The 26,880-nt window shown below is 37.9% G+C and overlaps 2 protein-coding genes across 4 annotated transcripts; one reads left to right on the forward strand and one right to left on the reverse strand.

Moving 5' to 3' along the window:
- Window positions 1-1,622: 1,622 nt before the first annotated feature.
- Window positions 1,623-8,089, reverse strand: LOC134535119 (probable DNA replication complex GINS protein PSF2). 2 transcript variants are annotated; one of them, XM_063374057.1, is made up of 4 exons: window positions 7,163-8,089; window positions 4,359-4,467; window positions 2,115-2,276; window positions 1,623-1,753 (listed from the first exon to the last, which is right to left on the reverse strand). In XM_063374057.1, the coding sequence occupies exons 1-4, from the start codon at window positions 7,405-7,407 to the stop codon at window positions 1,709-1,711; spliced, it is 561 nt and encodes a 186-aa protein (XP_063230127.1). In that variant the 5' UTR covers window positions 7,408-8,089; the 3' UTR covers window positions 1,623-1,708. The 2 variants fall into 2 exon arrangements, with proteins under 2 accessions (XP_063230127.1, XP_063230128.1); XM_063374058.1 differs by having other exon boundaries at window positions 7,366-7,454.
- Window positions 7,776-26,792, forward strand: LOC134535116 (methionine aminopeptidase 2). Of its 2 annotated transcripts, XM_063374050.1 has the most exons (8): window positions 7,776-8,324; window positions 11,842-11,946; window positions 14,528-14,796; window positions 17,848-18,085; window positions 23,446-23,540; window positions 25,062-25,203; window positions 25,761-25,935; window positions 26,432-26,792. In XM_063374050.1, exons 1-8 carry the CDS (start codon window positions 8,195-8,197, stop codon window positions 26,682-26,684), a joined length of 1,407 nt encoding a protein of 468 aa, XP_063230120.1. In that variant the 5' UTR covers window positions 7,776-8,194; the 3' UTR covers window positions 26,685-26,792. The 2 variants fall into 2 exon arrangements, with proteins under 2 accessions (XP_063230120.1, XP_063230121.1); XM_063374051.1 differs by lacking the exons at window positions 7,776-8,324; window positions 11,842-11,946 and adding an exon at window positions 11,970-13,758.
- The last annotated feature ends 88 nt before the right edge of the window (window positions 26,793-26,880 follow it).

Raw genomic sequence — 26,880 nt, forward strand, 5'->3', positions numbered from 1 at the left:
TGGGTGACGGCGTTGACAATTGTAATAGTTAGTAGTAAATTGAAGTGGAATTGAAGTTAATGTAGAGACCTTATTTTATAACCCCTTATTCCCTTCAAGCCCCATTAGAGAGGGAAGGTAATAAGGCTTTCCTTAGGGGAGAACTTGTCATAACTACGTGTATTTCTACTCTACAATAATATACATCTCTATTTAAATAAAATGCATAAATTTTGGAAAATTTGTAAGACTTAAAAATGTAGTACAAATTTTATTTATTATAAAGAAATTGTCATTAGGATTATGTTTGGGTTATTATACCTCATACTTAAAAGTATGAAAAAAACATAATTACTGAATGTATTTTAGTGTGACCTCTTGGATTAACATAACATAGGCATATGTCCTAACTATATATTTAAAAAAAACTACACAAACCTTGGTGCATAGGTATTGTTGATTAATTTAATTTATGCATTTTTTTCCACACAGAGGTAAGTTACATATTCATACTTAATAAGACAGGTCCGGAGCTTCCACCCATGATCTCTCCGTCCCCTGTGCAGCCTAGTTCCTGTCAGCCTGACTAACCTCCACACCCTCCTCCCCGTAGCGCTCCCCACCCTAGCTCCGAGATCGTCTGTCGGACTGTGCATTTCCCCTCCTGCCCCATCATCCACCTCACCGCTCTGTGCTGACACATTCTCCAGAAGCAGTTTTAGTTATTTAGTTACAGATGGCCTTGTATTGTATTAAACCAAAAAAAATATTAGGTAGTTGTTTACAATACTTTAATTTGTAAAGTGTATTTTTACCTGTTATATTAGGGTGGAATTTAAAAAGGTTGTACGACCAAGTGGGTTAACTATCTTGTCCTTATGGCTACTATTTTTACAGGATGTGCATAGTACTGTAAGGCTGAAAATAGAAAAGTTTTAGACATCCTTCCAGTCCATTTGATCTAAAAGGTTGACAGAGATCTTAATATTGCTAGTGTCATTTAGTAGTGTTAAATATATTATTCTTGTCATCAAGGACTGCAAGTGGTATCACCTTAACAAGGACGATGGAAGCAGTAAAGTAAATAAAGCATCTGCACTATGAGATGCTCGTGTTAACTTTTCTTTACAATTATATTGCAATATCTCCAAAGGCCGAACACACTCCAGTTCATAGACATGGTTTATCATCGTTGATAGTCACTATTCCATCATCCTAGAGGTGTGATCTTACCAAATGGTACATTCAGTACCACTACCACTCTGGAAGAGCGATTCAGCAAAATTATTGAATGTCATTTTAGTTTTACCACAAATACCAAAGAAAAATAATATATATTACAACAGTACTATTTAAAACAAGATATAGTAAGCTACATTGTAGAAAGAATAAATACAGACGAGTGCTGTTCTTCAAAAAATCTTTACAAAAATGCACCTGTGAAATGTAACACATTAGAAAACAGAAAAAAACTACTAAGAAATGGAAACGGACAGTAACGATAACAAGTGGCAGTGCAGTGGTGTAATCTGGTGGCCGAGGTCAACATTCTGAACGCTTGCGGTCCAACGCTTGTGGATCACAGAATGTACTGAACAATAGAATGCCTTTCACTGTACATAACAATAAAATAAATAGCATACTTTTAAGTAAGCAATAACTTTATAAGCTCCAAGGAGCTCTTCAGTTATAATATCACAAATACAAAATAATCCCATTGAAAACAGTTTCACTGCGAGTATTCCTGTGATGTAGCTTGGAGTGGTTGGCCAGCCTGAAAAAAAAAAATAAAGGAAATAAAATCTGTAAAACTGCACACAGCACATCGCACTTAGTGTAAAACATCGCTCTAAGTAGGACAAGTAGTTCTAGGAACAGCTAGAAAGAACAATAGAAGAGGGTAATGGGAGACATGAATTCACAAGTAATAAAGAGATGAGCTGAGACGTAGAGGACTCAGCGCGGAGGATCAATACAGGCTACTTGCAGTGTGTTGAAATGTTCTCTCTTTAAAAGGCACACCATCACTACCTGCTACACTGTCCTGGTCCTCGCCGGGGCAGCTGACAGTTGTGCAGTGAACAATGAGGGGAGCAGGGTGGAGAGGGGGGAGCGGGAGAGGGGCAGACACCCACCTCCTGCAGGCGGTACATCTGGTCGAGAGCGTGGGGCAGCAGGGGGCGCACGCCGCACACCTCCATGGCGGTCAGGTGGTCGAGCCGGGCGTGGCTGCCCCCGCCCTTCACGAAGGCATCCACCGAGGTGCGCAGCTTCGACATGCGCATGTCCCAGATGTCCTGCACACACGGCCGCGCGCCCGTCATCACCGCGCTCCAGGTGTGACGTGGCGGAACTACGTCTCACGGATGGGCAAGGGCGCGTATTTCTCGCAAAAATATTTTAAACAAGCTGAGAGTTTAAACACTGGAGCATCGTATGTGTTTCGTGTTTGGGTGAGATTCTTCCAGGTACACGTCTAATGTTAGAACACCAATGCAATAATTCAGTGTGGAAGCAAATGCGTCCTGAGTGACTCTGTCAATAAAAAAGGCAATAAAATCTCTCGCAGACGGCCGCCAGTCACAAGGTACACCATACTGCAGTCTAATGAGTGTTCAGATGCCTGTTCCTACGGATGAGGATAAAAGACTACAGGTGAGAATGTTGGACTTAACAGAGAGGAACAAGACCCGGGAGCCACGGGCAGATGGCGACAGGGGCACAGTGAAGACGGAGCAATACAGATCAGACAGAGGATTATGACGCCAGTAACGGTGGATGACGATAAATAAAAACTTCTGAAAACAACCTTCAAAAAAAAACCAGGTCTCAATAACTACGTGTATGTATTTGCAAAAAAAAAACTCAGTCTGGTACACCATGTGTTGAGCTGGTGTCCTGACGTGTCAGCAGAGTTGTTCGACCTCACGGCACTAGTGACGGCCGTCGCTGAACTAACACAGCCGCTCCTCAGACGAGCTTCACAACTGACATTCAGCTCACTTTTCCTTCCTCAGGCGCTTCAGTAGCAACAAATAAACCTGACAAAGTTAAACAAGTGTCCATCACTGACTACATTTCATCCCTCAATGATGTAAAGGACAATCCAAACCTACCAGCTTGGATAAGTTAACAGCCAGTCACAGCTCTCAAGGTAGCATTTGAGGTGAAGAGCATACGTCCCTTAAAGTTTCATTCTACTGCCATGGAAACGAGATACCTACTTACATTGCCAAGGTCATATAACATGTTAATGTGGTGTATTAATTATGCTAATAATCTTCTGATCCCTTTACAAAACCTTATGAACTTTGTCTTAAGTGATTTAATGCAGTTCTGTATTCAACTTTGTGACAATGGCCGTAATATTATGATACATTAGCTCACAATTGAATCAGGAATTTGCAAAAGGTACCAAGTCCACTTTTTGAGCAAATTCATATTATACGAGATTCCGAATCTCCAAAGTGTATATATACTTATATCTATATATCTATATATCTATGCATATATCTATACTTTCAATTGATCCATTACTGATAACCTGTTTTATTACAATGTCGACAATCATATGTTTTCTGTTGTTTCCCAACAATCTACTTACTTAGAATTGGTACCTTTTGCAAATTCCTGATTCAATTGTAAATCATTATTTTTACTAACATTATTAAAGATAATTACTGCTAGCTGCTTGGCATTCCTAGGATCCTAAACATTTATCTAATCACTTTATCGTTCATTTTTCTATATTAATTCTTATATGTTTCTTGTATGTATTTCCTCTCTATGTTTTTTTTTTAATTGAGTGCCAGCATGTTATGAAAAATGTCTGTTGACTAGGCCTATAAATCAATAAATGTTATACCTACACCATCAGGGCCTACCATTTTTTAACTTTTATGTTACCCAACTGAGGTGATCAATTTTTTATTCATGATCGGTACCAATCATAAACTGTCATTAACTATGTTTGTAACACTAGGGACACGGAGCAAGGTGCCGACCGCCGCCCGGGACGCGGGGCTCCAGGCTCGGAGGTCCCTCTGGCGTGTGTTTCCCGTCCCCGAAGCACCTCCAGGCTCTGGCCGATTGCATGCGGACATTAGATTTGAAACTTGAAAACCGACATTTCGCTGCGAATTGTAGATATTTTTTGTGATACAGTTAGCTCATGTTTAATATTGTTTCATATGTATCTAGGTATAAAAAAATTACTTTCTGATAAAAAAAAAAAAAAAAAACCTTACGGAACTTTTGCTGCACGGTACTGAAATTCGTTCACTAGGTATTTGTACACGCCCTGAATAAACCTTGCTTTCGACAATAGTGTTAAAGAAATGTATGTAAAGAATGCTCCATGCCGGCCTGAGCGGACCGACCTTGAGCGCGGTGCGGATGTCGTCGGCGCGGGGCATGTCCTCGGCCGCGGCCTGCAGCAGCAGGTGGGCCTGCACCATGTAGTGGTCGCTGGGCATCCGCGTGAAGTACCTGCGCAGAGGGCCACACTCCAGCTCCCGCCCTCCGAGCGACAATCAAGGGAGACTCAGAGCGGTTGGCGGCGGTGTTCTCAGATCGACACTGCGCCAGCATTCACGCACTTATTGGAGATTGTTTATTCTGATCATGTGTAAATATTAAAGCATCAGTTAAGAAATTTCAGATCATATGAATAACAGACGTATCCAAACAGCACATGAAATACTCATATATGAAGTGTTTGAAATGCTCATTATTTTAGTTTGTTGTTTAAATAACACATTTTATTTTGACATAATTGTTTTCGATAAAAAATGAGCTGTTAATGTATTCTAAACCAATTAATGTTCCAAACCACTTTTTTTTCTTTGTAATAACTTTTAAATACTACTTAAGTATTTTCTGTGGTTATTAAAAATCAACAGATGTGTCTGTGGCAGCATGTTCTGCTATCTTGTGGCAACCGCATTGATCAACTGCTCACAGCGTCACTATAGATTGTGTTGACTTTATGTGGTTCCCGCCCTCCAAGAGAACTGCACCCAACATAGCTTCGACAGTTTTGCCACCGGTCGAAGTAGATTGGAAATGTATGAACTACGGTTCACGCGAGCGAAGATAGTATAGTTCCAGTATGTATTGGCGCAATGTTCAGAGGAATGACACAAAGATCATTCATGGCCGAAGAGCACTGGCTTGCAGACAGAACAGCACAATCGTGGCCAATAGAAGTTTGCTCATCATCTTCAGGATAGCAACTGCCTGAATATGCGAACCGAATTGTCTGGGATTACTTCTCCAAATTTGACACCGCTAAGACTCGCAGCCAGTTCAGACAAGCGGTCGTTGCTGCGAACTTCGACAAGCTCCGACCAGTGACACGGCCAAATGCAAGTGTTGAAACAGTTTACACCGACTAAAGCGTACACCCTTACAACTCTTACAACTGTAATGTTACATGTATTTTGTACTGCGAGACCTTGCTTGATATTTCAAAATCCCAGATAGGAAAGATCAACCCTCCTTTATGGAAACTATGATAAGGTCAGCTTTATGTGACACTTTCAGGTTCCAGGCCTGTTATTAAAAATTACTGTTCACTTGTCTAATTGTTTTATTTTTCTCCTTACACCACGCAAGTACTCGCTGCCGTCGAGAGAAAGAGGCTGGTGGGGCAACATCCCTGGTGGGTACCAGGGCCAGCCCCGTCAAGTGTCGAGATGTTTACCCTGATAGACCGAAAACTACAACTCTAGTGTTAACATAATTCACAGGAAACCTCACAAGTTATGCTATATGCGTATATCACGTTTACAGCTATTGCAATGGAAACTTAAGTATTCAGATTTTTTTTTAAATGTGGGGTTGAAAAGTGGTACATGAGGTAATGGGGAGGGGGCTTGCTCCCGGGCCCTTGATATGGGTCTGCGAGAATCCACACACTAGGGAGCTGAACTCATCTTTGAATTAAGAACATTTTTGTTTTTTGACATTTTATTTAAAGTAGTGTTTTGAATCATGTAGTAACGAACGATTCATAGATTACATCAGTGACTTATAAAGTACACTAAATATTTGTGTACAATTGGTTGGGTTAGTATAGAGACATCTTAAGTTGGTAATTCCTAAGCAACCATAATAAATATATTATATTTTAATGTAGCTATACTAACCCAACCATCCACAATGTCTGAAAGTATTTTTAATGTAACTAACCTTCCTAATCAACCATTCACATTATTGGAATAAAGTTCATCAAAACAAACACACAAACAGACACTGGTACACAGTTAATGGTCGCAGCAGCTGCAATGCACAAGTATTGAAATGTGAGATAAAAACTGATTTCTCAGAAACTAGTAGGAATTTATGTAATTATTGGAAATCACGGCTTTTTAGATCAGAAAGGAAAAAAAAAATTCTGAGTGGTTTTCACACACTACACACGTCCTTATATTTACCCTGAAGGATTGGTTTCTTAATTCCTAATAATTTGTGAAAAATAATAGTTTATAGATTGCATTACTATACCAGCAACGAGACATTGCGGCTTCGAGGAACGAAAAGTAAATAAAGTCGGAAAATATATTTTTCATGCACTAGAGATGTACCTAAATGTACCCTGAAAACATTGGTTTGTAATTCCTACTGATTTTTTAATGTACAGGATCTTCCGATTTACTGAATTAAAACAGCAAGCATCATATACAAACAGGATCAAGACAACAATATCATGCCATCAGGATCTTCCGATGTAATTAATTAAAACAGCAAGCAAGAAAACATCATGTACCAAAGGATCAAGCAAACGGGATCATGCCATCAGGATAAAAACCTTCAGGATCAAGGGATAAACTTCATTTAAGAATCAGAGAAATAAGCATATTTTTAACACTCCATAATTGGTTACAGTTGTGCTAAACAGAGATACACAATCCCAGGCAGCGCAAAACACAGGTATTATAAGATACAGATATTTAATTTTAATTTTTTTTTGCAAACTAGTAGCAGTTACGAAACCATTTCTTGCGAGTAAATTTAGGGAAAACCTTGTTTTCCGATTTTTTTTTCTTTCTGTTCTAAAAAGCCGCGATGTCCGATAATTACTAAATAGACAACATTTATATAAAAGGCTTAACTCCACAATTAACTGCGTTTTTTTTTGTCAAATATTTTAGGACCACGTGTGGTAATGAGCTATATTTACCTAGAACTAGATTCAGTCTCCTTGACTTCTTCTAACTTTTCGATGTTCATCCAATCCGGAGGAATTATTTTGCATTTTTGTCTCTGCCGTAAATTTATAGCCATCCATACTGGCACAGTTACTGGTAGCCCAGCTCTAAAAGGTCCAACTTCGCCAGAAATTAAAAATATTCTATCAAAACTAAAATTCGGAACTATACTAACCATATTGTTTTCTGCTAAAAACTCTACTTCTGCTGGGTTCATATTCAATCGTTTGCCTCACTTATTAATTTTATATTCCAGAAAACTTACAAATTAAAATTTAATAAAATAAATTTACGCTATTACATTTTAAAACAAAATTCACAATACAAATGTCATTATGCCCGCCAAAACTGAACCTGATTCCTAATGGCAATATACAAGAAAGCCATAAGCATTCTTTCTAACCTTAGTTATTTCCGATATTTACATGTCTTACTAACATACTTTTTAAATTTGTCAGTATTTTTATTGTAGTTAACTTGATGTGTTCAAACTTCCCCACTATTTTTACGTATTTTTTATGTGATTTTAAGATTCTCTCATTTATCCATTAATTTTATGGAAAACGATCATGACAACTTTCCCGCACGCTTTGTTCTATAATATGTGTTGCTGAAGTTGCTAGGAGCTTACTTCGGAAATTTTTAAGCCACGGAATGGGCAGAGGTGAATTATAGGTTTTGTTTTGAATTGACCAGACTTAAGCTCCCCAAAATTGACTAAAACTAATTCTTGGACTAAATAATTGTAATACTATTTCTTAATCAATGATCATGGGGTTGATGTATATATTGTATTTCGAATATATTATTCCGAAAAAGAATTAGATGCCTTAGTAGCAGTTAATAAAGTCGGAAGAAACCCGAAGATCCAATCCTAGAGTTAAAAATAATGTAGTTCTATAATGTTGGCAATGCTACGAAAGGTTCTTGGATAAAAAGTTTGTGTTTTAACATGGTACAAACTAATAATTTAATTTAAAGACTTATATATTTTTCCTTTAAGTATGGCTGCAGTATTAGATGAAGTTGGAAAGTCAAAAAAGAAAGTAATTGATGAAGAAAACACGGAAATCACAGACGAGAATGCGAGTGGACAATCTAAGAAAAAGAAGAATAAGAAGAAAAAACGAGCTGGTACGTTAAAGAAATTCATATTTTATAACCGATTTTTCTGTCGAACAGGTGTAGAGTTATGGGTATAATTTTTTAAAGGCTAAGACAGTATAACTTTTAATATTACGTTGGGTTACGAATCGCGCTTGTGCTACCGGCTCTCGAGACGTAGATCCTCCCTGCATTCCGCGGAATGAGAATGCTAAATTAAAGCTAGAAATTGAATAAAAAAGATTCCGATGTCAAGGCTTTATAATCATTCCTCTCGTTTATGCTGAAAGTGACTGTTCTTTAGAAATAAAAATCATAGTCTTTTATGACTAAAACTTCTTAGTCTATGCTGTAAAACTATTTAATTAAGTGGAACTTTTTTGTATGTGGAGTTTAGATTTTTTAAAATTATATTGCAAATTAACCTCCTTCCCCCTCTTTTACCATTGTATATTAATTATCATGTTTAAACATTTTTTAAATAATTTTTCTTCTAAGAATTTAGGAGAGGGTTGCATACTAAATAAAGCAAAAATCCAAAAATGTATTTTTTACTGCCTGACTTTAATAATTCTAATTTCAAATAAAATTTATGGATTCATGCTTCAAGAAAACAGCACCACACAATCCAAAATTAAAAGAACTGACTTAAATCGGAGTCACTCTAAATTTTAGTGTGATTCAAACATACAATTATGTTTTGTCAAGGAAGATATGCTAAGCACCATGATTTTTGTAACATATGTCAATAATGTTTCAATCTTACACAGATTTATGCAGTCACAGTTTCTTAGTCATCCTTAAATAGATTACTTTCAGTTCCATAAAGAAAACAAAACTAAAATTTCTGCATGACCAGTTAATGGGTACTGTAAAAGTTTTGTCTCATGTATCCAAGATTATCCCTTCATCCTAATGGCATGTTCGTAACAGTGATCATATGGTACATGATGTTTTAATTTGGTACGTCAAATTATCCTGGACATGACAAAAAATTGTAATATTTATTTAGGTATTTAATATTTAGTAATAGTCCGATATCACGTATCCAAGTTTATCCTTTGATCTTGAAGGCATGATCCTTTAAATATTGATCCTGAAGTTATTATTTACGTTAATTGCTTTACAATATCTAAATCAAAAGATATGTGTGTTCTTATGTATGGAAAACCACACAATCAGCAGTGCAATTTAATTAAAACACAACATGTCAGTCACCGCTTCACTGCATTGGCTATCAACAGTGAACTACAAATGGTAGTTTCTCGGAAACCAGTTTGAGTTAAGAAACTCTTGTTTTCAGGGTAAAAAAAAAAAAGAATGTCTTTAGTGTTAAAAAAAAAGTGTTAGTGGAAATTAATAATTTATTCACGGAAAACCCACGACGTAAGAAAATTACTGCTATACAAAATATAATAGAAGATAAAATTTAGAAAATTGAAATTCTTTTAAATTGGTCATTCAGGTTTAATTTATTGCAATTAGTAATGAGGTGGTATATGAGGTCATTATTTCTGTAAAGAGTACAGAAAGTTGAGAGTTTACGACTTAAATTGTGTAATTTTAAGACCTGTATTTTCTTAGGAGATACTTATATTTGATTTTTGATATTTTAGGTTTTATATATATTTTATACTTTCTTATTTGTTCAAGTCAACCAAATTTATTGTGTTCCAGATAATTGTACAATATTCTAATTTTGATCGAATTGAGGAGAAATAATGTTAAAATGGAGTCTGAATTAGTGGAATATAAGTAGTGCGTATTTGATAAGGGCTAGGGTCCTCTGAGAATTGGAGTATAGAAAATCGACATGCTTATGCAAAAATAGTTTAGAATCTAGTAAAATATCAAGATCTTTTATTAAAAAAAAGTTTTGAAATTTATTAAAAACGTTTTGTGGTAGTACATCAATGAATTATGATCGCAAAATGTATAGAAAGAGAAAAATTTCCACAAGCCTGACATTATTTGTTCGTATTGTAATATTCAAGTTTTTTTTTATGTCCAACATATTTTAACTTACTAAATTAACACAGAATCGTGTACCACTAGTTCAATGTATACAGGATCATGCCATCAGGATCAAGGGATAAACTTGGATATGTGATGGAATAATTCAGATTCATAGAATCTTATACACATTCAAAAATGTTTCAGTAGAAACATCAGTTTATTTAGCAAACCTTAGAATAAAGTGAAAGTTTTGAAAGTAGTGGCTCTTTACAAAGGATGGTGATTTAACTTTAAAAAAAGTAGTATTTTTATCCAACACCTAGGCATTTAGTGTGGGATAGTGTGGTTGTGCAAGCAGTTTACATGTTGATTTAATTATTTATGTTAGTTAAGTGGAAGTGTATGCTGGAAACTTTAAAGAAGCAGATCTCTTATAAAGGTGAGCCGAAGACAGAAAGAGAGCAATCCTGTCCGGGACCCTACACATAGAGGCGATGATGCTTTACATACTCTAGATAGTGTCACATTTAGCGATGTGTCTTAAATCATACACTACGAGGCGAAGATTTTAAAGTCTCATGTGAAACACTCCGAACAAAGTATAGTTTATCTCCTCTTTCATGTACGGTTTCTCTGACTTCCTGACATGGATGTACGACACATGCTCACTACCGGAAACAAAATGTGAATGTATGGTGACTATACAACGAGGAATGGTGGACTTTGGATTACTCTGGAACCTGTTCCGCAAGCGGTTGTGTATAAACAAACTTGGTATTGATGGCTTGGTAAATATGTAGAGTAACGGTATTTGCGAAAAAAAAATGCTAAAAATCCGAAAATACTTTTATTATATGCTCTTTTACTTCCTCTTTTCAAAACAACCGGCGGAGATAAGAAATTCCAAATACTTTGGAAGATATAGAATTTTTTAATTTTGCAATACAAGACCTGCGCAACCACTCGACCGACGCCATTTTTGTTATTTTGCCGTTTGTTCGTGAATGCGTAATTAATAAAATGGTTGATTAGGTCAGGTCAGTTGCATTATTAATACTTTCAAACTAAGCCGACATTAAAAATAATGTGAATTAATTTTAATGGCTGTTTAGTTTTAAAATATTTATAATGTATCTGACCTGACCAAACAAACCTGTGACAAAGGATGAACAGTAGGAACTCACATAATTTTTTTTTACGTATTACTTGCGCAACAAATCCAAATAACAAAAATAAAACATTAAAATTTGAACCGTTAAAAACTCACCTAAGTTAGAGGCGGGTACAATTCCTTTGACATTAGTAGAAAATGATGTAGTCGTTCACCTACGTCGCGAGAAAAAAAAAATCATACTTGTAAACAAGAAACAATGGTGGCCGCATGAATACACAGGTATTGTGATGAAAATTTAAAAATTCGATATCTCCTAAAGTATTTGGAATTTCTTATCTCCGCCAGGTTTAATGAAAAGAGGAAGTTAAAGAGCATATAATAAAAGTATTTTCGGATTTTTAGCATTTTTTTGCGCATATACCGCGACTCTACATGTTTACCGATGGCTTGACTCGCACGACGGCGTGTGTGCGGCAGGAGCGGCCGGCCAGCAGGCGGACGTGCCGTGCGACGGGGACCAGCCGGGCCTCGAGGGGCAGGTGGCCTCCGTGTCTCTGGAGGAGCCCGAGCAGGACGCAGACGGTGAGTCGCCCGTCCCGTCGCGGTGCACCCGGGCGCTCGCGCGTCAACGCCACCGCAGCAGGAGTTGCCAATCTTGTTGTTTGCATGCGCACGCAGTTATCTTTTGGATTCTGGTAAACGTATGTTTTGGAAATGTAATTTAAGACCGTGTGATCAGAATATAAAAAAAAACTGTGAAATCACGTGAACGGTTGATGAGGTCAGGATAGCTGCATCATAAATGCGTAATTCCTAAGCAACCATGAGAAATATTTTATAATATTTTTAATATAGGCTATACTATCCCAACCGACCGTCCACAACGTTTGAAAGTTGTTCTAATGTAGCTAACCTTACCTAATTGACCGTTTACAATAGCTACGGTTGCGTTAGTACGTAAGTACCTGCACCTGCCCTGTCGCGGTGCACCCTGGCAGCGCACTTGTTCTTTGTGAAGCATCGGGCCTACACAGGACGTATACGTCCTGAAAAGGTCAGGGAAAGTAAGGGGGTTTATCCGGACAAAATTCATGGAAACTCCCCATTGACAGTCATTTGAGGGGGAAATGTCATGCTCCCGTCTGCCTTTGCCCAGGCTGTCAAAGTATTTTTTTTCATGTATTTTAGTGCATATCCAAATAAATACACTAAACAATTTTGTTTGCAAGGTTCTGTTCAGATAAAAAGTGCGAAGAGAAAACTAGGCCAGCTGTGGTGATGACGGAGGCTGGTTTTTATTTCTTTCAGAAAATAGAAAAATAGATTTATTTTTTTTTTAATTAGGGAAATTTAATTATAAAGATTTGTGTAGGCATATTGTTACAGCAGGTGGTCTAGTTTGCCTGCTAATTGTAAATTCACCTGTGGTAAAAATAACACTAATATTTCTTTCCATTTAGGCTCGTCAGAAAACTTTGAATCAGCATTTTAAAAAAATCTCTGAGTGTGACTGCGAATGACAACACAATTACATTTGCATGCAGTTAGGTTGGCAGCCAGTCAATAAAAGTAGTTCCGCAACTTAACGTCTTTTTGATGGTGCCATGTTTAAAATATTTGGTTTTTTTTTCTTTCTATAACCAAGAGAGCATTATTTGGTGCAAAAAATACATTATATCTGTAGCAGTTTCAAGTGAGCAAGGTGTATATGTGCTGGGTGCAGATTGCATTAAGTTTGTAGACTCTTGAGGTCTGCAATAATTGCTCAAATATATAATGAGTGTGATAAAATTTTACAATTTTATAAATAAGAGCATCAGACATATGTTCAAAGGAAATACATACAGTATGTAACATTGTTTGGAGAACGTCTAAAGAGAAATAAGCAAATTGAAAATATGAGACAGAAGGCTCGGGAGACCAGAAACCAGGCTGCAGTCGGCAATGAAAGAAGCGTGGAAGAGAGAGAGAAAGAGAGAAAGAGAGAGGTGGCAAGCCTGTGGCAGGATCGAAGCAGACCCATCAAGTCTTGGGAAACTCGTCCCAGACAAGTTTGTTTACAGTTGAAACATTTCGTATTTGTGATAGAGATATGGTGCTTGAACGTAAGTATTTATATCTTATCAGTGGAACACACCCGTGACCTTGGCATAACCCTCGAAGCAGTACTGATGTAATTCGCCAGCAAATAAAATTCAGAACACGTTGAACTGGCAGCCATGGTGATTACAACGGGCTGGATGAGTTGCCAAGGCAGAGAGCTGCCGTAAGGAGACGTGGTGCGGGCCGACGGAGCAGGCGATGGCCGTGTGACGACCCCAGTGCGCATGCCCGGGACTGCTCCGGGTCACGGCCGGGGGTGGCGGTACCTCGTGCCTTGCTGGGAGCGTGCAGGTAACGCACGGCTGGAAGAGGCGGGAGACCAATACCTGCACACTCATTATAGTATTTTATTAAGTAGCTCTAACAAGTGAAGAGAATGTATTTTACATGTAGTATTCTGCCAAAGAGAAAATTTGAGTAGAATACGTTTGAAGTTTCTCACTCATCACAGCTGAACTGCTGTGAGGTTCATTGCTGCCACAACTACAGAACTGAGCTAGTCGGCTGTATTTAAATTGTGCCATGTGCAACTAAGATCTTGAATGTTGTATTACATTATTAGTAAAAAAAATTTTTTCAAAGTTTTGTAAATCTTGTAAAATAGAGATTAACTATCAGTGAAGGAGATATTTTATTAATGCGGTGTGAGGACTCCAATTTTTAATATGTTGGATAAATTGAAGGGATTTACAATTGTCTGGAAGGTTTTATTACATTAGTTTGCGTTATTTTGGTTGTTTGAAAAAAATATATATGTATGACATCACATCGCATTCATATGCCAAGTTAAGTGCTAGGGTGGAAGAAATTGTTAGGGAAATGCTGATTATGAACATTTTTAACTTCAAATTTTCCCAGCGTAGCCACATTGCTGGTGGTGTTCCTGAAAATGTCTCAGGTAACTGGCCGTGGGGGTAGCCTCGTGTTCCTGTATGTGTGATGGAGACAGGAAGAGAACATGCAGTGGATGAAGTCCACGAGCCAAGCAGGTCAAATCCGACAAAGTCTCGAGAGTTGGTTACCGATGGTGGTGGTGGTGGTGGTGGTGCGTGTTGCGTAGAGGCGGCGGACGACGGCAAGAAGAAGAAGAAGAAGAGGAACCGCGGGGCGCGGGGCGGGGCGAAGCAGCAGACCAGCCCGCCCACGGTGCCGATCAGCGAGCTGTTCCCCGACGCGGTGTTCCCCGTGGGGGAGATCATGGAGCACCCGGCGGTGAGCAGCTCTCAGACGGCCAAGGACCGCTTCACGAGCGAGGAGAAGAGGGCGCTGGACCGACTGCACAACGACATCTACAACGAAGTGCGCCAGGCAGCGGAAGCCCACCGCCAGGTACCGACCTTGCTCCTGACTAGTCGTCTACCCAGTATCTAGACAGCAAGTCAGTTCAAATAGGGATGTTTAAAAACATACTTTGATATATTAATTTGAACACACGAGAGGTTTTGTTCATTAGAAGCAATATCTTTTTGCAGTACTTAATAATGATGAAATTTTTTTATGATTGCTTTTTGAAATTGACTAAAAGTTAAATATTGTTCCAGAAAATATAATTAAAATTAATAATTAACAGTAATAGTTCTGTTTAAAATTATTGATGGCTTGTCTGTAAAATAATAGAAGTTCAAAAAAGTAAGTTCCTATTCATTAAACAATTTTCTCCACTCAAGTATTTTTCGCATCCCTTTAAAGAAATTTTTTAACAGGGTTTATTTTATTTTATCAGAAAAAGTTGTTCATTTTTTTAATATGTGTGTATGAATATATGTGTGTGTATTTATTTACACACAAACACACATACAGTATGTGTGTGCACTGTATATACAGGATGAGTCAGAATCTGACAAACGAACTTCGGCTGAAAGTCCATCACGTAAGAATAGTTAGCAAACACACCCGAAACATGGTCTAAAGTGCTTCCCTATGCTGATATACACCCTAGGTTGCAACCAGTAGTTCTACAAACTCTGCATATCTTGATGTCATACAAATTTTGATTAATGGAAATAATTGGCGGACATAATTTTTTTCCCATAAATATTTGTGTCATGGAGAAATAATGTGGTTTTGATAGGTTGATTATCAAACTGCATATTAAAAGTGATTAAAGGGGTTACCTTGTACTACGCTAAACCCTGCCGTTTTGTCGAAAAACTAATGTAAAATTTAGAACTAAATACTTAGATGTCTGGCAGGGGTACAAGACTAAACACTTTGTTGAAACAGGTGCCTGAAATCAGGGACACTGATTGTTTTGTGATGTACATGCAAACAAAGTTATCTAGAAGAAAGCATATAACTACAGTAGAACCCCTGTCATACACTTTTCAACGGACGGCACAAAAATGGTGTATGATGCGGGAAAGTGTATGAAAAGGGAATGGCAATAATAAAAAAAAATTTCATTCTAGCATACCAGCACAATGTCAGATTTAACTTAAATACATAATGTCTAAATAATTGCATTATATTAATGAAAGATATGAATTCATCATTATATATACATATAATAAAACCACCAGAAATGTAAAATACAGTCCATAATGAAGTAAAGCAGCCCTTTCTTGGAGTGGGGGAAAAGTCACCAAGCCTTAATTAGAAATAAAAAAAAAGGCTATTGTAAAAAGAAAATCAGAAATTTTTACTTGTTTGTTTCATTTTACAAACAACTTTATGCAACAGAACAATTTTCAATAAAATTTTAACTTGAGAAATGTAAAATACAATACAATCTGATTGTAAGAAAACAATAACATACGGGTATATTCAGTTCAAAGATTAATGAATGCCCAAAATATGAGATCCGTGCAATGGTAAAGCGCGTGCACCATTTTCATAATCATTGCTAGTTTTCGCCACTAGTCTCGCTTGGTGCTGGCCATAGATGCTACTAGCGAAGTGCCCAGTCTTCCTGATACTATCCATATCTATGGTGCGATAAAGTTATTTTCTTACGTTTGCAAAGGTAAACAATAAACGTTTTTCAAAATAAAAGCATTAAAACATAGTTTATCAGGAGGAATATAACAAAAAAATTTGTGAATTTTAGGACACTTCCGATTTGTAAAAACGTATGAAACGGGAAATTAATGATTTTATAAGTGTATGTTCCGGGAAAGTAAACCATTGTAAATATAGTACTTTCGGCGGGACCAAAATTAATCGGCGTATGACACGGGAAAATGCATGAAACGGGAACGTATCATCGAGGTTCTACTGTAATAACTAAACCAAAACAACTGCAGACGTAACTTAAACCACACAAACGTAAATGCTGAACAAACCATACATGTCATCAAACACCACAATCACAAAGGAAAAATTGTGATCACACCTTTATTTGTGAGGAAATATCTTGTCAAAAAAACATAACTTGTTATTTACAGAATATTTTACTTTAGGTACTACAGTTCACAAAATTTAGCATTTAAAATCCGAAGATTGCATTTTAAACTACGGACGTCTGGCAGCATGTGTAACTGCCCGCACTAACTTCAACATGAACACAACTGCTTGGTGCTTGCCATGGCTGTAATACAGGGGTGTGTTCCAGCGGTAATGCTACTGGACGAACAGACAAATTAGAAATAAATAAATTATGGGATAAACGTTCTGCTTGGGAATAAGTTACAAAGATTGTAAATAATGTGCACCGAGTTTCTCGCATAATCGTCGCACATTTTATTTTAAAATCAAGTTTTAAAAGTAGGGGTGCGACGATTATGCGAGAAAAAAAAATTTTGTTAGATAAAGTTATTAATGAAAACAAAACCCATTCATGGAAAGTACGTTTATTTAAAAAGTGAAGTTTAAAAGAGCACACCAAAACAATTTAAATTAATAAGTCGTGAAACAAAAACCTTTATTCGACTTTAAATAGAAAAACCAAAACTGACGCGAACGCAAGCCACGTGAATCTGTGACGTGAACTAACGCGTAACTATTGCCGTAGTACACGCTTGCCACAAAAGAGTGCGGGCCACCATCAAATGTAGTTAACTCGGCACTCGACAGAGAGCGCGCGTTGCGTGCAATTGGTGAGATACCGGATGTTCGACTACGCGCGCGCGCTCTGTATGGGACAGCAACATAACCAAACACGAATGATGCCGAATAGCGCTTTCTACATTGTCGTAAATGGTACTTCGCGACGACGCAAGCGAACAGATAAAGGGTGAAAACGTTTGAAAGCGTCTTTAAAAGAAAATTCACACTTCAGACAACTTCGTAATTGGGTTAGTAAAATAAGTAAGTGGTATTGTTGGAATAAATATTAGATTTCTACTTTAAGAAACGTTGCTTTATACGGAAGAGGCACCCGCCCAAAGCGCTCGGCATGTACTGGCGGGACCCGGTGTGCGACGGGAGTGTCTGGTGTCGCAGACTCGCCGGCACGTGCAGCAGTGGGTGCGGCCGGGCATGAGCATGATCGAGATCTGCACGGAGCTGGAGGAGACGGCGCGCCGCCTCATCGGGGAGGACGGCCTGAAGGCGGGGCTGGCCTTCCCCACAGGCTGCTCCAGGAACCACTGCGCGGCCCACTACACGCCCAACGCCGGCGACCCCACCGTGCTGCTCTTCGACGACGTCACCAAGATAGACTTCGGCACGCACATCAACGGTCAGCGCGCTCCCTCTCCTCCCGCCTCTGTGGGGATTCAAGTGTTGTTTCATACCTCATTCTACATTTCAAGTCAATAATATATACAGTAGAACCCTGTTATAATGTTCCTGCATATAATGTTTTCCTGCTTATAATGTCATATTTTAAAAGTCTCAATATTTCCCCCATAAGGACAATGTATTTATTTCCTGCATATAACGTTCATAAATAGTGTAATTTCCTGCTTATAATGTTTGCTTTCTAACATTCAATAAGTGGGGAAAAAATGTTTTAAAACCAAATTATTCCAACACTTACGATAAAAAGTTTCCTTTATGTATGTTTATGTTAACAATCACTGCCATACAATACATGAAGTTTGTTAAAATACAATTTTATGCAATATACTGAAGGTACACAATGTTCATAGTTATGTGTCAGTTGGCATCCTTAGTCAACTCTTCTCTTCCTTGCCGTTCCAGTGGGTATTCAGATGCACGTACATAGTCCTACGATATTAAGTTGCCAACCATTGAGCGAGGGCATAACTAAAAGTGTTTTCTATTGCTTACAAATAATTTTTTTTTTCATTCATACATAGGAATCCCAAAATTAAACATTTTTAGGTGGCGAAGGAGTAGACGTTCTCACTCTTAATGTTGTCATCATGAATCGTGAGACAATTTTACAAAAAAATGTGGCAGTGTATCTTTAAAGACAAACAAAATTTAACCAGGGAACAAGAAAAAGTTGAAAAATTGTTGGCTTGTTTCAGAAAATTCATGTATCAAGTATACTATCTTTGGTTTTAACATTAAAGTTGTTAACATAGCTTGGTGAGTCCATTGGTACAAAGCTCGAACATTGTTAAGTTAAAAATTGATATTTCCTGCTTATAACGTTTTCCTGCTTATAATGTTTTTTTCTTGGGCTCCCTTGAAAAACATTATAACAGGGTTCTACTGTATATATCCAGTAGAATCCCGCTGATGCGACCCCTCACGGTTTCCGGAAAAACGGACTTATAAACGGAATGGTCGCAATAGAGAATTCGGGCCAATTTTACCCCCCCTTCCCCCCCCCCCCCCCCCCGGACTCTTAAATCCTTAAATTATAAAGTGAAATTGCGTCACGCGAGTTCGGCTATGCTAGCCAACTGGTTGTTATTTTCGTTCAAAACGTGGCGAAGAAACTTGTGTGGATCAGGTAGAAAACATTCGGCTATAAACGAAAGATATAATAACAATGCTATCCTGAAATGCTGTGACATGTTTTTGGAGTAGATAATCACAGCGACAGACTGACAAGATGCGCTCCCGCCCTTGCCGTCAGCAATGTTTATTTTGACAGCTCAAGCAATTATCTTTTCCACGACCCTTCACAGCGTAAACAAAAAAAAAAAAACTTGTGGACGGGTAAGACACGCATCTACTCGCCAGTCGCCACTGTCTGGCGGCGGTGCGCGCGCGTATGTGCGTGCGTGTGCGAGGCTGGCGACCAGAAGCATCGTTAGCTAGCGAGAGTGTGACGGTAAATGTCGACCTTGAACTTGCACTTCCGCTTACTGCAGGGCTCGCTCTCTTTTATCTGTCTCCCCTTCCCACAAATATATTGGCTGGCAGGTCTCGCCCTCTTCACCTTCTTTATCTTATCTCTCACGCACACTTGAAGCACCTAATACGTCGCGCCCCTCAAATTTTTCAATTTCAAATTGCTGCCTTCCTTCTGTACTGCATTTATAATTTCTTCTCTCTTTTTAAGAATCGTGAAGAGAGTAGACTTCGGAATGCCATATTTCTGTACTATCTTCGTCTTGGAAATTGTCTTCTTATCCGCTTGCTGGATAATCTCATAATTTTTCATTAGGGACAAACTGGCTCGCTTTATACTCATTTTCACGAAGACGAGTCCGTGTAAATTGAAAAACGAGTCACAATCGTCAAACGGGACCGGGACTGGGACGGCAATAGACGGGCACGTAGATGCTATCAGGTGATGCGCGCAGTTTACCGGTATTGGCTAGCGTGGACAGTCTAGAGGGGTGGTATCTATTTTTAGCCGTCTTTAGTCTGCCTGCCTGCTTACAGTACAGCGCTTGCCAAGATAAACGTGAACACACAGCGCCCAACAAAGTGTAACAGACTTGTTTTTCAGCCGATTTTACTCAAATTTTCGACTTTCTCTGCTCAAATTTTTCACGGTTTCTCAAAAAACGGTCGTATAAACGGAATGGACGCATCAGAGGGGGGTCGCATCGGCGGGATTCTACTGTGTGTGTGTGTGTATATATATATATATATATAAATTTAAATGGAAAGAAATTGAAATGAAGCTAGGAGGATTCGTTAAAAAATTCTTTTTTTTTTTTTCCATGCAAATAATACATACATTTTATATGCAGCCAGTAAAGTGATTTTTATTAAACTTTATTGACAATATTGTATATTGACAATATTGTATTTTTATGTACATAATCAGTTTGATGAACAAAATAATTTTCCAAACTAAATATTTACTAGTTTATGAAGAAGAAAAAACATTATCGGTTTTTAATTTCTGGAATTTCACACCACACTATTATTAGGGCCAATGAAAAATGGTAAATAAAAAAGGCTCATTTCGGTGAATAAAAAGAGTTATTGCGGTGCCAAATTTCGGTGAAAAAAAAATTATTTAGTTAGAAAAAATAACTATTTCGTCATTATAATTATTTACACATGTATCTGTTTGATGGAATAATTGTTTTATTTGGTCGAAATTTATCAAAAACAATGTTTTGAAGTACATTCACATCTAAAATTTAGCACGCTGCATTTGTAATTAAAATTCTCAAGATTACATACAAAAAAATCGGAAACTGATCATAAACGTTAGTGGCTCAAGTCCATTTTTAACTACCTATCTCTGAAAATCAGCTATTATATATTTCCTGCAAACATGTGCCCACCAAAACACTGTACTTATTCAACAGTACAGAGTATTGTTTTTTTTTGTTTACGTTTTTCACCGCCTCAACTGCGTGTGCGGTATTTGTTCATGTATATATTGGCACTCTTGGCCGGCATTTATTTTCGTGCATTGCCGTGACAACTACGAAAATAAATAGTCGCCTCGGCTAGGACGACCAAATACAACAATTAGCATTTTGAAAGTTATGATTTGATTGGCTAATATGGAAGTGACGCTATTTTTCTGGACTGCGTTTGGCCGATTCAGAGAAAGGAACAAAGATTGAGTTAAGGCCTATCGACGATTGCGTCACTAGACGCATTTGCGGTCGGCAAAATAATGTAATTTTTGTCGTTTTATGGCCTTCTACGTCTCGTAGGAACGTGTGCGACGACGGAGACTGAGTAGGCGTACGTCTGGATGTAATAATTTTCATTCGTGAAATATATGGTTCTAGAGTAACTTGACGCTTAGTTCCAGAACCCAATGCTTTGTTCACCTTGTGTGATGCTCGAAATTTACAGTGTTTTTCACACGTGTGTTTTATTTTCCAGTCGACTTGCACATTACAGAACTTGCACATCATGATGCATTTTTCTTTACTGAACACGTAAAATCCTTCGTCGTCATATTATTTAGCTCTTTCGAAAACACAACTTTCGGCATTTTATACGTTTATCCAGTGACCACGGTAATATGACCTAAATGACACAAAAACTTTCAACGGAAAACGATCATAGATGCGGAAGAGAGACATGTTGCATCCACTCGGAAATAAAGAACTTAAACTCGACAGACACGCACTCGTGAAAACAAAATCATAGAACATTTCGACACTCGTAACTAACAACGCCATCTGTGATTTGTCCACCAGTAGCTAAAGTGATAATGTTTATTGCCACACACTACTCTATGGGTGCTAGAGAAAAACAAAAGCAAAGATGGCGTCTCACATATAACCTCTTGGAATAATAAACGTTTTGTGCAAGTTCCAGAATGATTCAACGTGATTTTTCGCGATAAAAAAGGTTAATTTCGCGCGAATATCGCGATTTCGTCATATTTCGTGAAAAACTACGGATTTCGCGCATCACAGCAAATTTCGTTAAAACGAAATGCAGTATATTAACGTCTTATCACTACCAAGTAAGGTTATTTGTATTACACATCATGTGCAAGTGATTTTTTTAAAATTTCGCGATTTCGTCATTAACGAAATTTGACTACCCCTAACTATTATGGATCCATAATTGTTTCTCTCTTTTTAAATTTACTGTATTTTGCATAAATGTTGCGTTATTTTTTGTCTCAGACTCCTGTGAAATTTAAGGGGGGGAGGGAGACGGGATTTGCAGAAGCCATGTTGTTAACCATGTTATACAAATATGAAAATTTCAAGTGAACAGAATCTCTGTGATTTATCATCTAAATGATTTGAAGAAGAAAAAATTGGCAGGCACCGTGAAATGATATACACATAAAAATTTATTGAAAAAATGTTACAACAATTTTTAGCAATTGTGGGTTGTTAAAATTTAGTAAAATACAACACTAGGATGGGGTACATTTAATTCGTAGATGCCACAATGTAATATATTCTAAAGAAAAATTGGTACTTGTCGATCACCATGTTCCAAGTTGGTTTTAGTTATGGATGGGTAGATTCCACATTTCTTTAATTCAGATTCAGATTCCACAGTTTCCCTCAATTCCGATTCTCATTCCCAATCTTGCTTTCCTTCTGACAGAAGGTTTACCTAAAGAATAACACTTAAAAGTCTAAATATACGTACATTTTCTAAAAATTTACATTTGAAAAGCTTGCAAGTGTTGTGAATAACAAAATTAAAACTAATCAAAATCCATGATTTTGTGTTCTCGTGGAATGCCTCCTTATCGATTGTTGTGTTGGAATCGATTAACGTCCGTGAACGTTTACATTAAAATTAAAATACTATTTTATCATCTGTGATTCAAATTCACAATAGAGTTAATAATAATGCAAGCTATCGTGGTGAAAACAGTGCATTTTGTACTAAAATTGGTTTTGGGAAGCAATATGTTATGCACAAAAATAAATCTTTGGAATTAAATTTTTTTTTGCGTTATTTTTGTGTAAATCCAGTTTTTAACTAACTTCTTTTGGGAGAAAATTTTTTACTTTAATTGCGGCAAGAATCAATTTATGTGAATCTGTTTTACATCCAAATTATTGACAGTTCTTGCCAGCTACCATTCTAAAATACATGATAGGATTCCTTATATGGTACGATTCCTCCTCTCAGCTTGAGAATCGACGGTTCTGATTCCAGGTACGATCGGTGGAATCGAAGCACCGAAGAATCTACATGTTCATCCATACTTTTAGTACAGCATTATAATACAGTACTTTTTAAATAAAAATAAGTACAAAGATGTGTGTGTTTTAGGGCGCATCATTGACTGTGCATTCACGCTCGCGTTCAACCCAAAGTACGACAAGTTGATTGAGGCGGTCCGTGATGCGACCAATACTGGCATCAAGGTATTTATTTGGCTGCTTCAGCCATTAATGCCATTGTTTTCTTTAGTGCTTGTTGGTTTTGTGAAATAATAGTGTGGCCGTGATTATCAGCATTTTATCTTCAAAGGATCTGGAAACTGAAAATATATACTTTAAATGATGTAGTATTGATAGGGAAACAAGACTATATGGTGAATAGTGATGAGACCTAATTAATACTGAAAAGCATGTCAGTGCACCATATGTAAATTGTATTTCAGTTAATGTTATATTCTTTGGGATGCAGTTTGTACTAATGTGTGTATTGAAAAAAATTGTTAAATTGTTTGAACTTTAAACATTCTTCTCTTGTTCAAATACTTTTAAACCACAAATATTTGCCAGTTTATGTTTATTGTTCTGAATTGACCAGTTTTATGCCAAATTATTATGACTAATTTAATTGTTAAAACTGTAGCATGTCATAATTACACTATTTTGTTAGAATAATTATTACAACACTAGTCTTGTTGATAATACCGGGATGACTACTCAAATATTACAACAAAATTCCTGGGTATTTCCAGGTTTTCCAGAAATTAATTTTCAATCTTCCAGAATGTTTATTAACTCATTTTCTATTCACTTTCTATGTGTTCTTTGTAATAGTACATTACACTTGAAAATAAAAAAAAATTGCTATACCTGCATTAATGTGGAATGGATTTCTCCAAAACAGGTTCGTTGGAATAATTTCTAATATCAAAGAAAAACTAGAAACTTAAAATTATTATTTCCAATTATGTAAAATCCAATCAGTTCTGATCATCAGTTTTACTGGTTTCATCATGAGCCTCTTAAAGAATTTTACTCTTTGTGGCTCCCAGTGTCCTTGCAGCCACATCACTTAGCTAGCGACGATCAGATTCATAAGCTTTTGTCTGAGTGTCTCAAATGGAGACGTAAATGGTGTCGGGATTGGCGTCTTTTATCTTAAAAATAATAAAATTTCCATCGCAATCCATAGATAATAAATATAGTTTCCATATTAAAGTCATTTGCACACGTACGTAGTCAACAACTATGTTAATTCTTAGACAATAATTATGGGATGGGACGAAGAACAGCGAATCTCACAAGGGGTGAATGAATTCCTGTGAATTTCCTGCATTTGTCCCGAAGCATTATATTCCTGGGTAATTCCAGGTTTTCATGAATGTTCTGACCAATCACCACCCTGAATACATAAAAACAAAAGATAAAGCCATAAAATCTTGCCACAATTTTGTTGAATTTATTTAAGTGAAGAAAATATTTTTTTTTAAATTAAAACTTTATTTTTCTATGCATAGAACACTTGTAAACATTATTTAGTGAAACATTGCATGGTTATTGGTGACGTCACGCCTCCCACAAATAACGTTGTACCGGGACGAGAGTTGGGCCGGGCGTGTGAACATATTGGAGATCTCCGTCCAAACCGGTGCCGTGGCGGACGAGGCAAGGTGGCACCGGAACACCTGGTGCAGTGTGAGACAGTGGATAGTCGAGGCTCGGGCGCAGGCGGCGGGCATCGACGTGCCGCTGTGCGACATCGGCGCGGCCATCCAGGAGGTGATGGAGTCCTACGAGGTGGAGCTGGACGGCAAGGTGTACCAGGTCAAGTCCATCCGCAACCTCAACGGCCACTCCATCTCCCCGTACCGTGAGTGCCCTCAGTTACCTCTATTTCATAAAGCTTTAGCTTGGTGGTTATTTAAAAACCTAAAAATGTTATAATTATTTAGTTCCTGGGAATGGCTTATTTAAAAGTAAATTGAAGTTATCCACAGCGGGTGCCATACAGACGTGGTTAAAGGTTAACTTACTCTCACCAGTACATGTAGCATTGTTTTATGTAAATATTTTAATTGTTGATGCAATTGATCTACATAATTGTGCTTCATATGCACTTTTTGTCATGTGTGTTTTAATTTCAATGAAGTTGAAGATGAAATCAACTATTTTTTAGTGATGAAGAAATTAGTTTTTTATTCCACCATATAATCTTGGCTCTACGTATAAGTAAGGATTGGAAAATTTTGAGATTGTGAAATATTTTCCAATTTGTATAAAATTATGTCAAATGACGTCAAACCCATGTTCTCTTGAATTGTCAAGTGTTCCACATTTCTACCCTCATGCGAAGATGAAAGTAAAGAAACAGTAAATCAGAGAGGGAGCTTGAGACGGGCGGTGGTGTGCGGGCATGCGTGCGTGCAGGCATCCACGCGGGCAAGACGGTGCCCATCGTGAAGGGGGGGGAGGCCACGGTGATGGAGGAGAATGAGTTCTACGCCATCGAGACGTTCGGCTCGACGGGCCGCGGCCAGGTGCATGATGACATGGAGGTGTCCCACTACATGAAGAACTTCGACGCCGGCTACGTGCCTCTCAGGTGAGCGTCGCAACACTGCATCAACTTCAAAACAATAATGTAAAAGTAATTTACATTAATTTTCAAATCAGTAGCAATTTTTAAATTATATGTTAGTATGGAATATTCAATAATTTTGAGTTGTGAGTTATTGTATAATATGGTTATACTTCATGTTTGAGCTTTTCTTAATTAGTTTATATTTTTTTGGGTTCGCCCTCCTCCCTAATTGTTAAATCACACTGTTTAAAGTTATTCTGCAATAAGGTCTTATGCATGATAATTTTTTTAAAATTTCAGATAGTCTTACAGTTACCGCTTTTTTTTTCCAAAGTTATTTTTTTTTTAGACCTTATATTTTTGGTCGTCTTATCTGACTGGATCAATATAAGGCATTCTGTTTGCAATTTTAAGTTTATATTTTAAACATTCTCCCTACTCTGTGCTAGTAGAAGCTAAGTGAATGCTCGACAAGTGGTGCGGAGAGCGGGTAGAGACGAGCGCGTCACGCCCGCAGGCTGCAGTCGTCCAAGTCGCTGCTCAACGTCATCAACAAGAACTTTGCGACGCTGGCGTTCTGCCGGCGCTGGCTGGACCGGGCGGGCTGCACCAAGTACCAGATGGCCTTGAAGGACCTGTGCGACAAGGGCATTGTGGACCCGTACCCGCCGCTGTGCGACGTCAAGGGCAGCTTCACGGCCCAGTTCGAGCACACCATCATGCTGCGGCCCACCTGCAAGGAGGTGGTGAGCCGCGGCGACGACTACTGACTGCTTCCACAGCTTCCACCGCACCGCCGCGGCCAACATCTCGAGTTTCCATTTCTGGAACACGAGTTTTGGGTGCTAGTTTGCCAAAATAAATTTGGTTTTCCAAAATGATGAATTTTCAATTCTCCTATCCCCACTTGAACTGTGCCGCAAAAATACAGGTTTCTTGTTGAATCGATTTGCGATAAGTTGTGCG

This window comes from Bacillus rossius, chromosome 8 (genome assembly GCF_032445375.1).
Source record: "Bacillus rossius redtenbacheri isolate Brsri chromosome 8, Brsri_v3, whole genome shotgun sequence".
Lineage (NCBI taxonomy): Eukaryota > Metazoa > Arthropoda > Insecta > Phasmatodea > Bacillidae > Bacillus > Bacillus rossius.

Excerpts from the sequence above, each read along its gene's own strand:
- LOC134535116 (XM_063374050.1), top strand. The coding sequence starts at position 8,195 with ATGGCTGCAGTATTAGATGAAGTTGGAAAGTCAAAAAAGAAAGTAATT. Across the intron at positions 25,204-25,760 it reads CCACTCCATCTCCCCGTACC|GCATCCACGCGGGCAAGACG; the intron begins GTGAGTGCCCTC and ends GCGTGCGTGCAG. Across the intron at positions 25,936-26,431 it reads GCCGGCTACGTGCCTCTCAG|GCTGCAGTCGTCCAAGTCGC; the intron begins GTGAGCGTCGCA and ends TCACGCCCGCAG.
- LOC134535119 (XM_063374057.1), bottom strand. The coding sequence starts at position 7,407 with ATGAACCCAGCAGAAGTAGAGTTTTTAGCAGAAAACAATATGGTTAGT. Across the intron at positions 4,468-7,162 it reads GAGACTGAATCTAGTTCTAG|GTACTTCACGCGGATGCCCA; the intron begins GTAAATATAGCT and ends CCCTCTGCGCAG. Across the intron at positions 2,277-4,358 it reads ACATCCGCACCGCGCTCAAG|GACATCTGGGACATGCGCAT; the intron begins GTCGGTCCGCTC and ends CCGTGTGTGCAG.